The sequence below is a fragment of the Carassius carassius genome, chromosome 24, assembly GCF_963082965.1.
Source record: "Carassius carassius chromosome 24, fCarCar2.1, whole genome shotgun sequence".
Lineage (NCBI taxonomy): Eukaryota > Metazoa > Chordata > Actinopteri > Cypriniformes > Cyprinidae > Carassius > Carassius carassius.
In genome coordinates, this window is record NC_081778.1 from 20,262,789 (window position 1) to 20,274,841 (window position 12,053).

Below are 12,053 nucleotides of genomic sequence, written 5' to 3' on the forward strand. Positions count from 1 at the left end.
CATAACACCACCCAAATGTCCAAAGAAAGAAAGAAGGCGTAACTTTGATTCTTGATGTTGCTGCCAGCACTATGTTGTGGAGACGATGTTTCGTTGTGAAAGCAAAAATACTTTGTTTGGCCTTCCAAGAGAGGACACAACTAGAAATCAGTGGTTAAGGGACTGCTTCCCAATCCTGTGAGAGAAGACTACAATGCCGGCTGTTTTGACTCAGTCTATAAGTACGTTTACATATTTAAAGGATTTGCCACAAGTTTTAAGCAGAGTAGCGCTTGCTATTTGTCGTTTCTCCAATCACAAATGCAGACATGGTTTTATGTTTATGCGTCGCATTGCAACTCAACATGTAAAAAGATAGTTTACATTATTATAATCAGTAATTATGCCCCTTTGTAATGGGTTTTATTGTCTTGTAGCACCTGTGTTCTAATCGGGACAAGCATCACAGTATGATAAGGGGCGTAACATTTCTGTCACACGCTTGAGGTATTTGCCCAACCACAGAGCACTGGATAGGTGGCCAATCAGAGCACACCTTGCTTTTCAGACCGATGAGCTTTGTAAAAAATGATGTGTTTCAGAAAGCCAGGGCATAGAGAGGAAACAATAATGTACAATGTTTTTTTTCTTACCTTAAACAGCATAAACATTTTATTACACCAAATACACAAAATAATGTTCTTTTTAGCAACATCATAGTTGAAGTCGTGGCCTAATGGTTGGAGAGTTGGACTCACAATTGAAAGGTTGTGAGTTCAAGTCTCAGGCCGGCAGGAATTGTAGGTGGGGGGAGTGCATGTACAGTTCTCTGTCCACCTTCAATACCACAACTTAGGTGCCCTTGAGCAAGGCACTGAACCCCCAACTGCTCCCTGGGTGCTGCAGCATAAATGGCTGCCCACTGCTCCGGGTGTGTGTTCACAGTATGTGTGTTATCACTGCTCTGTGTGTGCACTTTTTATGGGTTAAAAGCAGAGCACGAATTCCGAGTATGGGTCACCATACTTGGCTGAATGTCACGTCACTTACTCACTCACATATGACCCCTTTAATACTTAAACCATTTTACAGTCATTACTACCATCCACATCCAAGCCACAAATGGTCACATGACTGACGTCTCTTTACAGCACATCCCATTTTGCATGAAGAAATTAATATTAGCCAAGATTAATAAATGCTGTAAATTTTTTATTTATAGACAAATACTAATAATTGGAAACACTAACATGAGTATTAATGTATATAATTAAAAAATATTACAATTTCATCATTTACCAAGTCATTAAAAGACAATATAAATATCTCAAAAATATTAATTAAATTTTAAAATCTGGTTTATTTTTAATGCGGCGACAATCAAATGTCGGTATTATACAGAGATTAACAAGAAAAATTGCAAAACCTGAACTATGATGTCAAAAATATCCATGTTTTAGAGTAAGACACTGGTGGCTGATGCAAACCTCAATGATAATATAACAGTTGTCACCAGAGAACACTTTTGCACTAAAAGTTTTTACAGCCATTCTAAGTGTGTGGCCCTAAATGGTCTATGTTAAATCAGTTTTGCATATTTTAGAGAATACGTATACTTAAAAATACAAAAAAGATGCAAAAGGTGAGATTACTGCATGCAATGCAAGTATCAGTTTGTGTTCAACAGTATGTTAGATTGAAACCTTCTGATTATGCAAAAGAGAATCCCAATTAAGGCTAAAAATCAGTCCATTACGAGCATGTTCAACTGCTGGGAAACTGGTGGGCAAAGAACATCCAACTGCTTTCCAAACATCACCAAAGTGGTGCGACCGGACTCTTAAACACAGACTGAGTGATGACGGAGTGGGTTTGGAAGTAAAAAAGCTTTGACTGTAATCTCAAGGATGGCAGTTGAGGCCCTGTTCATTTGGACAGTTAAATACAGGAGGAACAGTAATTCATGTGGTGGTGTTGAATTCACAGTAGAGGAGGAATGCTGACTTTTTTTGTACTTTCTGTAAAGATTCTGAACATAACTCAAAACTTAATGTTTAAAATTTGATTAAAGCCTAAATATCTGCAACCTAATTGCTTTACACAGCCAACAATCTAAAATAGCTAACTTTAAGCTCATTTTCCAACTCCCCTAGAGTTAAACAGTTGAGTTTTACCATTTTCTAATCCATTCAGCCGATCTCAGGGTCTGGCGGTAGCACTTTTAGCTGCTATTTAGCTGCCATTTTCTGCTATTGCTGCAACTACACAAACTAACTGGGGACTATTTTCAGGTGCTCCGTATTATCACTGTGTCTGCTGCATCCATGGTAAGGCAGCAAAGTTTCTTGATTACACTGGAATGAAAGTATAGTTCTTAGCCATTTGGCCTAGAAAATCACAACCTTTCATTTTCCATCAGTCTTGGTACACGATGTAACTACAGAAGAGTCAAGTTTTAAGTAGGAAAAATATAGAAACTTTTGGTCATTTTTGAGCAAGATGATAATGGTCTAATCAGATTCAATGGTCTATGCTAAGCTTAGCTAAAAATGCTTCCGCCAGACCCGGAGATCAGCTTAATGGATTCGAAAACATTAAAACTCAACCGTTTAACTCTAGGGGAGTTGGAAAATGAGCTTATTTTCAAAAACAGTGTTGTGTTCCTTTAAGACACTTTTCTTTTTTACAAAAACTGAAGAGGCCCCTAGTGGAATTTAAAACCAAGCATTGCTGAGATGTTTAGCTAATATAAAAGATGGGAAGTAAAAAATCTTATATTTAAAAAAAACTCTTATATTTTCTGATTCTGCGCTAGATCCATTGCTTCAGCTGGAAGGTTGAGAGCTGAGAGTTTTTGCTCCCACATGGTTTCCACTACTTTGTACAGTTCCATGGTGGCTTTGGCATCTTCTACTGATGAGTGGCCTCCCTTCCCTGTCTGAAAATATAAGAGAGAGAGTTATTCAGTGGAAAAAAAATTGAAAGCCATCTTTATTTTCTTTATAAAATAGTCTGACATTTCCTCTGTCAATCCAAGGATCCAAGAGCTGCTTTGAACTGACTCCAGATTTAACATCTTAAATGTCTGACAGCTGAACGTCTCTAAGCACTCTGATCTTTGTGGCAGTGGTGAAACTGACATCCACTGAGATATGTTACAACTTTGTGTGCCGAGTTAAACCCACCTGTATGTCCTTTTTGAGAATAGCCTTAGTGAGCCTCTTCAGAGACACCATTTCATTCACAGGCAGCCCAGCTTTCTGGTTTAGCAGTGGAATCCGTGCCGTATCTCGTGTTTGGCAAACAGGATGGAAATATTTCAAGGCCTTGAAGTCATTATTGATGGCATGGCCCACAACCACTTTCCCTGTTATTATCTTCACAATCTGCAAAATGTGTAATAATGCTTAGTAGACTTATTAGACAAAACCAACCAGACTACTACTGGTTTGTCATTACTTGGTTTTGAGCACAATGAACCAATGGATGATGCTTCATCTACATAATTAAAAATAAAACAATCTAAAATCAGTCATTTTAAATGATGTGAATTTAGGCACCAAAACTTTGTAACATACAGTATGAAAATGTATACTCATTTGGAGATAAATAATATATTTTAATGCATTACATTGAATTATTAGTGATTTAATGTTTTAAGTGAGCATTAGATGATGGCAAATGTAATCTAAATGTAAAAATATTGAAATGAGCACGAACAATTAAAGGGTTAGTTCACCCAATAATCAAAATTATGTAATTAATAACTCACCCTTATGTCGTTCCAAACCCGTAAGACCTCCATTTATCTTCGGAACACAGTTTAAGATATTTTATATTTAGTCCGAGAGCTCTCAGCCCCTCCATTGAAACTGTGTGTACGGTATACTGTCCATGTCCAGAAAGGTAAGAAAAACATCATCAAAGTAGTCCATGTGACATCAGAGGGTCAGTTAGAATTTTTTGAAGCATTGAAAATACATTTTGGTCCAAAGATAGCAAAAACTACGACTTTATTCAGCATTGTCTTCTCTTCCGTGTCTGTTGTGAGAGAGTCCAAAACAAAGCAGTTTGTCATATCCGGTTCGCGAACGAATCTTTTTGAACCAGTTCACCAAATTGAACTGAATTGTTTTAAACGGTTCGCGTCTCCAATACGCATTAATCCACAAATGACTTAAGCTGTTAACTTTTTTAATGTGGCTGACACTTCCTCTGAGTTCAAACAAACCAATATCCCGGAATAATTCATTTATTCAAACAGTACACTGACTGAACTGCTGTGAAGAGAGAACTGAAGATGAACACCGAGCCGAGCCAGATAATCCAGTTTTCGGATCACCAGTAAATCTTTCGGACAGTTCGATTCAATACACCTTGAAGAAAACGGTTCAACAGTTCTTTTACGCTCGACGTAATGGCGTCATTGGCGATGATTGCCCTTCATTCAAGCCTTCGGTTTACCTGGGCTCATAAAATTAGCACAGAATCAGTTCAAAATCAATCACCAAAAGAATCAGTTCGGTTCAGACGCTCTGTGTGTCAGTCTACTTCACGCTTCTCGAATCGGACACGTCTGACAGAAACGGTTCTTGACTTGAGAACGAGTCAGTCTTTTGTTCGTTATCTGGCTCGGCTCGGTGTTCATCTTCAGTTCTCTCTTCACAACAGTTCAGTCAGTGTACTGTTTGACTAAATGAATTACTCCGGGATATTGGTTTGTTTGAACTCAGAGGGAGTGTCAGCCACATTAAAAAAGTTAACAGCTTAAGTCATTTGTGGATTAATGCGTATTGGAGACGCGAACCGTTTAAAACGATTCAGTTCGATTTGGTGAACTGGTTCAAAAAGATCCGGTTACATCGAATGATTCATTCACGAACCGGATATCACAAACTGCTTTGTTTTGAACTCTCTCACAACAGACACGGAAGAGAAGACAATGCTGAATAAAGTCGTAGTTTTTGCTATTTTTGGACCAAAATGTATTTTCGATGCTTCAAAAAATTCTAACTGACCCTATGATGTCACATGGACATCTTTGAAGATGTTTTTCTTACCTTTCTGGACATGAACAGTATACCGTACACACAGTTTCAATGGAGGGACTGAGAGCTCTCGGACTAAATCTAAAATATCTTAAACTTACGGGTTTGGAATGACATGAGGGTGAGTTATTAATGACGTAATTTTGATTTTTGGGTGAACTATCCCTTTAAATCACATTTTGTTGCTTTGCAGCCTGAAATGAAGATGGACACAGTTTTTGTTTTATCCAGCTATACCCACTGTAACATGACCACTTAAATAGAGATACTTTTTCATACCTCTTTCTGTGCATGTTCAAAGGGTATGGCATGGAGGAGGTCCTGCCTCCTGATTCCACTCCAGCGAGTGCGGAAGTCTGTCACTGGATCGATGGGTTTGATATATTTATCATAAATCACATCACCCTCGTAGTTGACGATACTGCAGCGGGCAAGTTCATTGCGACACCCCTTCGGTCCTGTTCCCACCATCTCACAGTCCATTGCCACATATTTCAAAGGTCCAAGGGTGCGGGGTGCTGCCTGGTCTGCCGGATGTCTCTGAGATGTGGAGGCAGTGGATGGAAATGAAAATGTGGAAAACATCTGTGCAGAACCAGAAGGCTCACTTGTCTTATTATGCAGATAAGAGGTCACTTTGGGAAAAATAGCACCTGGGTTTGATTGATCGCCTCCATTGAACTGCATGTACTTTTTTTTATTTTTCTGCTTGTTTTTGTTTCGCTTTTTATTTTGTTTCTCTTTTAAAAAACCCTTGTGCTCCAGGTAATGTCTCCTTCCAAGGAAACGTTCATGTTTAGCATTTCCTCTGGATTTACCTGATTTGCCTCCACTTATAGGCTCATAATCCAGGTTCAACATAAGCCCTGACATTCTTGTACTTCCTCAAAGGTTGATTACAGCAGGTGTCTTCTTGATGTTCTTTTATTCTTAAATAGAGAAAAAGAACGACTGTTTAGACAAAGAACTAACATGACTACACAAAATTATTGTCATAATCATTCCACAGAAAAGTTCAGTGTAAAAATGTTTAAATGCGAGTGTGACCCTGGACCACAAAACCAGTCTTAAGTTGCTGGGGTATATTTGTAGCAACATGCAAAAATACATTGTATGGTTCAAAATTCTAGGTTTTTAATTTATGCCAAAAATAATTAGGATAATAAGTAAAGATCATGCTACATGAAGATATTTAGTAGATTTCCTCCTGTAAATATATCAAAACTTAATTTTTGATTAGTAATATGTATTGCTAATAACTTAATTTGAACAAGTTTAAAGTCGATTTTCTCAATATTTAGATTTTTTTGCCCCCTCAGATTCCAGATTTTCAAATAGTTGTATCTCGGCCAAATATTGTCTGATACTAACAAAACCATAAATCAGTGGAAAGCATATTTATTTAGCTTTTGGGTGATGTATAAATCTCAATTTTACGGTCTCAAAGTTTGACACTTAAGACTGGTTTTGAGGGACCAGGGTCACGAATAATAAAAATAATTAGAGATATATCTAATAACATTAACTCAATAAATAAAAACATGACCAAAAAAAAAAAAAAAGTACTGAAATAATTAAAAGGATTACAATAAATAAAAGAAATTTTTACATCTATAATTAAATACTTAAGTGAATTAAAAAAAAAAACGTAAGTATGTAACATAAACTAATATTTTACAGATCTGTATAATAACTTTTCACCGTGTAAAATGGGTATTTTAAATACATTAAAATATACAGATGGATATCGGACGATCATAATCATTCTGGGGGGGGGGGGGGGGTCGTGGCATGTAAACGTTTCAAAACACAATCTTTTATTAATCTATTCAAAGGCACCAGCATCTATTCACAATATGAGATAAACACTCCACATCAAAAGGAGAGCTGACAGTTTTACTTGACATTTTCGATTTTCTTACAGTTCCTTGAGTCTTATAGGTTTTGAATAAAAATAACAGGTCTGTCTTTCACATAAATTATGAACATTGCTCTTGAATTGGATATGAGAGCACATTTTCAAGACCGAGGACAACTTATCTAATTTAGCCAATTCGCTAAGTATTAACGTACACTGTGCATTTCTAATGTTCCTAAGCTTTCAAAGTCGCAGCACACATACCATTATTTGCTCCTCAATGTCGATCTTTGAAATATTTTTTATTCCTATTATTGAGTTCAAAACAAGCATGTCGTTCGTGCGACTGCATATGTACTTCCGGGTCGGAGTTTAACAGTTTTTAGAAAGCTCGACTCTTTCGAACATTTCATTTCAAAGAACCGGTTCAAAAACTAATTCAGTGAACCTTTTCTATGTCATGAAGTAATTGCAGTAGTGCAGGTTTTAAAGGTTTCTGTTTACTGTTCATTAAGTTTTCGTTCGACGCCAGTTTTATTACTATGGTATATCATAATTTAAAATTTAATTTTCAAACACACACACTGTTCGTAATTCAACTCCCATTTGTGAACAAATCGTTCGTGTCAGTTTCTGAATCAGTTCAACCGAATCATTGATTTGTTCAGGAATCGGATATCACTAGTAGGCGTGCTAACGTAAACACAAAAGTCTTAATACGTTCCCAGCTTTTTATTTTTATTTTTATTTTTATTATTATTATTATTAAATGGCTACTCGGAATATTAAAGGGCACTCGGTTTACTCGGTTGTTGTTTTTGGTGCTGAAGAAATGTTTGTTGTGGCTTTTTCAGAGCCTGTCAACCTACAGACACCTATCAGACTCCTACATAATAGTAATGAATCAACAGCTTCTACTATTTAAGTGTTTGTGCATTATAATCTACAAACGTCTGACAGACGTCTTTCAGATGTCAGTTTTATATACATTCTAAATCATAAACTTCTTAAAGACATCTAATAGATATCTATTTGACATCTAAAAGCAGACGTCCAATAGACGTATTGCAGATGAGCAAACAGCTTAAAAAATACATCTTGCAGTTATAAATGCATATGTCAAATAGACGTCTCCTAGATGTATGTGTGCTATCAGGGTATGTTTTGATGTTTGTCAAGAATTCAAGTGCGAGTGTAACAGTAAACGAATAATCTCTTAAAGTTAAGCCGTGGGGTTTCTGTCAGTTGAAATATTTATGTACATGTGAAAGTGTAACGTTATCTGTGTTTCTCCGTGCACGCAGGAGTTCTTCAGTGAGAGTTTGTTATACTCTGCCTGTGAGCTGGCAGCAGGCCCTCGGTGATTTTATATGGAAGCATATGGGTAGCGATATTCAATTTGGAATGTAATATGCAAAATGACAATGCAATATGTAAAATGGCACTGCATTTCTGTATTTACATTAACATTTTCCAATACATTTGTGCAACTTTTGGTGCAAAATTAAAATTAAAATTAAATTACATAATTTTCATTTGCCATTTCATACACCAGTTTTAATATGTAAAATGAATACTAATTTTAACGCTTTATAAGTTGCAAAATTAAAATGAAAATATATTACAGAAATGATTAGATATTTATAACATGTTCAAGCAAAAACTGTGGCAAAATGATCATTTAAATGCTATTTTTCTTAAATGCATTAACACTCACAGTCAAGACACTTCGATTGCATTTTCATTCAATTTCCCGCAATGAATGTAGCGAAATTCAATGTGCACATTGAAAATGCATTCCGAGCCGATCACGTGTCCGCCCCCTCACGCTACGTCAATCACTTCGTGAACAAGGCGGGGCTTGCAGAAGGTCTGAGACTCAAATCTCAAGAAGAGGATTCAAGTGGGAGAACATGGACAAGACCGTTGGTCCGTGTACGTTTTGATCATTTCGGTTTATGGCTTCAATATTTCATTCGCACTTGTGGGCGGCGCTGAAGCGCTCCTTTCATCTGATTGGTCGAATCGCTCCACCTTCAGCACAGTCTTTTCATTCTTTCAGGCAGAATAAGAGTCAGTGCGAGCATAGACATCAGAACAATGTCAAAATCCACTTGTTTTGTAACCCACAAGGAGCATTTGCCTGTAGAAAAAGCTTTGAGATAGATAGAAATGCACAACATGATAAAATATATATTTAGAATGCAAGGAAAAGTCTTTGGATGAAAGTGTCTGCAAAAACTAGTTTTGCTTTGGGACCAATATTTTATATTGGACATCAAGTGCTAAATACAATACCAAAATTGCTTATAGAACCAATGTAATTGTAGTATAATTGAAATGCTTTTATGGGTTTTATTAATATTTTTAATTAGTTTTTATTATTATTATTATTATTTTTTAATTTTAAAATTGTTGTAATTTTGTTGTTCTCTTACGAGAGTTCTCTCGTACTGCGTCTTAGCTAAGACGCTACGGGAAAAGTCTCTTTTCACGAAATACTGAAGCAAAAAATTATCCTTATTTTGAATTTTTGTAAAGGGCATTTGCAGCAGTACACAGCCATAGGCGAGACGGCTCGCTCGCTCATTGGCTTGCTCTGCGGCAAGTGCACAGCCTATCGAGCGCAGGCTGATGCAATATCAGACCAATAAGGGCGCTTCGCGCCCTTCATGCCACTTCCCGCTGAAACGGGTGTGGCCCAACCCTATAAAAGGAGCTCGAAAAGGCTGACTCACCTGATTTTTCATCTCTTCAGCGAAGCTCACGCATCGCTGGATCACGAAGGAAGCAAACGCCGTCTGATAAGCATCTCATCGGGACGAGCCACTTATGAAGCTGCTGGCCTTCGCCACCTTCCGCTGCCGTTCCTGCTGCACTCTCCGGCGCCTATATCCTTTTATATCCTTTTGTGTGTTCGCCCTGCGACACACACTCATAAAAGAGCTTGAGCTTTTTTAAGGTGCCTTCCTGACTCTGTTGTAATTTGTAATTTGTGATGTAATGCGCTTTACAAAAATAGCCTGGCATTCTTCTCCAAGCCTGCATCCTCCGCTGCGCTGCAGCACCGTAAAAAGCGCCGCTCCCAGCGTTTACCGGAACCGCCTCCAGCTCAACTGAGCTCGCCGGTTCGCCCTGCTTCACCGGCCTCCCCTGCATCGCTTCCCGATGGCAGCGCACGCTGTCTGCCGCCGCGTCATCCGAGGAAGTCGATCTCAGGGCCGCGTCAGGGGAAGAGGACACGTGCTCTCTGCTAGCTTCGGGCAGTGAGGGCTGGGCGAGCTCCGGGGATCTCGCGCCTTCTGCTCAGAAGCCCAGCAAACGAGCTGACATCGAGAAGGAGCCGAGGCGAGTGCTCACGCTGGCCGCGATGAGTCTCGGCCTCGAGTGGGTTGCACTAGCGCCCCCCTCTCATTCCCGGCTGGATGGTAGTTTCCTTTCAGATGAGCGTACTTCTCAAAGCCCGCCTCATTTCTTCCTGAGCTTCACGAGGAGGTGGCAACTTGGAACGCTCCATATTCAGCGCGAACTCGTTCGTCTGTCTCACTAGCATTCTCCGCACTGGATGATGCTAAAAACAGGAACTACCAGTCACTTCCGCCGGTGGAACAGGTAATAGCGACGCACCTTTGCCCGCCCTCTGCTGGACGGCGGACGAAAGCGGTGTTGCCATCTAAAGCCTGCCGCATGACGTCATCTCTGCTCACGCGAATCTTTTCTGCTGCTGAGCAGACTGCGTCTGCACTACACGCGATGGCTGCAGATATTCCAGGGTGACCTCCTCTGTAAACTGGACGAGATGGGACCTGAGGCTATCTGTCTCGCAGATTTTAGGAGTGCTTCGCTACTAAATCCGCTGCACAAGCCATGGGACGAGTTATGGCTTCCGCTACGGTGGCTGAGAGGCATCTAGGGCTGACGCTCTCAGACATGGCATGCGCTCCGGTTCTGCAGCGAGTCGTGCTAGACCGGCCTGGCAAAGCTCTCAGCCACATCCCCTGCCTCCTGCTGCTTCATCGAAGCGCCGGTGTACGAGCTCTGCTGTGGCCGAGCTCTCACCCAAGCGCGCCGCTGTTTCAGTTCCAGGAATTGTGACTGTCTCAGCATTTTCTGCAACGCGCAAGCCTGCACAGTTGCCCGCTTGCCTGCACACAAAAGCCGTTATCACAACAGCTTCAGCAACGCAGCTCGAGACCCCGTTCTCGCTCTACCGGCCGTTGCCCCGCGCCGCGGGGACCACGGCAGAGGATTACGGTGAGGCCGGAAGCCCCGAAGCCATCCAAGGAAAGCGCCGGTGTACGAGTCGCCGCGGCCGAACTCTCACCCAAGCGCGACGCTGTTTCAGTTCCAGGGATTGTGACTGTTTCAGCGTCTTTTGCAATGCGCAAGCCTGTACGGTTGCCCGCTTGCCTGCATACAAAAACCGTTATCACGGTTACCCAGATATTTCCCGAAAAGGTGTAATTTCTGGTGTCCCGGCCACGGCCGATGGTGCTATAAATGTAGTAACGATGCCCACTGCTCAGTGCCCATCTCCACATATAAGCACAGCCCTTCACACAGGGCTCGCGCACATAAAAGCGACTCAAATCGATCACGCGCACTGCATAGTAAACGTGCCCACTCCTCAGTGCCCACAAACACTATGTCACACGCGTCATGTGGTTTCTGTAAAAACGAAACCCGTGCACGTTCGTTCTGCCCAGGCAGACAGCGAGTCTAAAGCAGTAAATGTGCACGCTTACAGCCCACAATTACTCACAGACAGCACGAGTCCCACGGGACCCGCTCAGCCCTCCCTCACTCGGTTAAGCACTGTGGGGGGGGGTCGAGGACGAGCGATCTGCCCGCTGTGATCAGTGCGCTCCCCGCCTCATATGTCACAGGCTTAACGCCCATGTTAGAGCGCATCGAAGCGCTGCCGTTGCCCAGCAACAGAGCGCGCTTCGCATCCAACCCCTAGCCGTTCATGCAGATGCATGGTCAGCGCTTCCAGGGGTTCCGGATTGGGCGCTAGACATTATAAAGAGAGGCTACTCGCTACAGTTTTTTCGACGCCCTCCGCGCCTTTTAGCGCGCGTCGAAACTGCGGTCAAAACAGAAGTAGCACACATACTTCGGGCCGAAATATCAAAACTGTTGAGCAAAGGGGCTGTAGAGCCTGTGTC

General features: G+C 40.9%; 1 protein-coding gene across 2 annotated transcripts; it reads right to left on the bottom strand.

Annotated features, from left to right (window-relative positions):
- Positions 1 to 2,757: 2,757 nt before the first annotated feature.
- On the bottom strand, positions 2,758 to 7,237 carry isg20l2 (interferon stimulated exonuclease gene 20-like 2). Of its 2 annotated transcripts, none has more exons than XM_059507963.1 (4): positions 7,144 to 7,237; positions 5,307 to 5,948; positions 3,165 to 3,365; positions 2,758 to 2,917 (listed from the first exon to the last, which is right to left on the bottom strand). In XM_059507963.1, the coding sequence occupies exons 2-4, from the start codon at positions 5,898 to 5,900 to the stop codon at positions 2,771 to 2,773; spliced, it is 942 nt and encodes a 313-aa protein (XP_059363946.1). In that variant the 5' UTR covers positions 5,901 to 5,948; positions 7,144 to 7,237; the 3' UTR covers positions 2,758 to 2,770. The 2 variants fall into 2 exon arrangements, with proteins under 2 accessions (XP_059363946.1, XP_059363945.1); XM_059507962.1 differs by having other exon boundaries at positions 5,307 to 5,956; positions 7,103 to 7,234.
- Positions 7,238 to 12,053: the final 4,816 nt, after the last annotated feature.

What these genes read in the sequence shown, in the direction of transcription:
- isg20l2 (XM_059507963.1), bottom strand. Translation starts at nt 5,900, where the DNA reads ATGTCAGGGCTTATGTTGAACCTGGATTATGAGCCTATAAGTGGAGGC. An exon ending in TTGAACATGCACAGAAAGAG is followed by an intron (nt 3,366 to 5,306) that starts GTATGAAAAAGT and finishes CACATTTTGCAG; the next exon opens with ATTGTGAAGATAATAACAGG. An exon ending in TTCTCAAAAAGGACATACAG is followed by an intron (nt 2,918 to 3,164) that starts GTGGGTTTAACT and finishes TTATATTTTCAG; the next exon opens with ACAGGGAAGGGAGGCCACTC.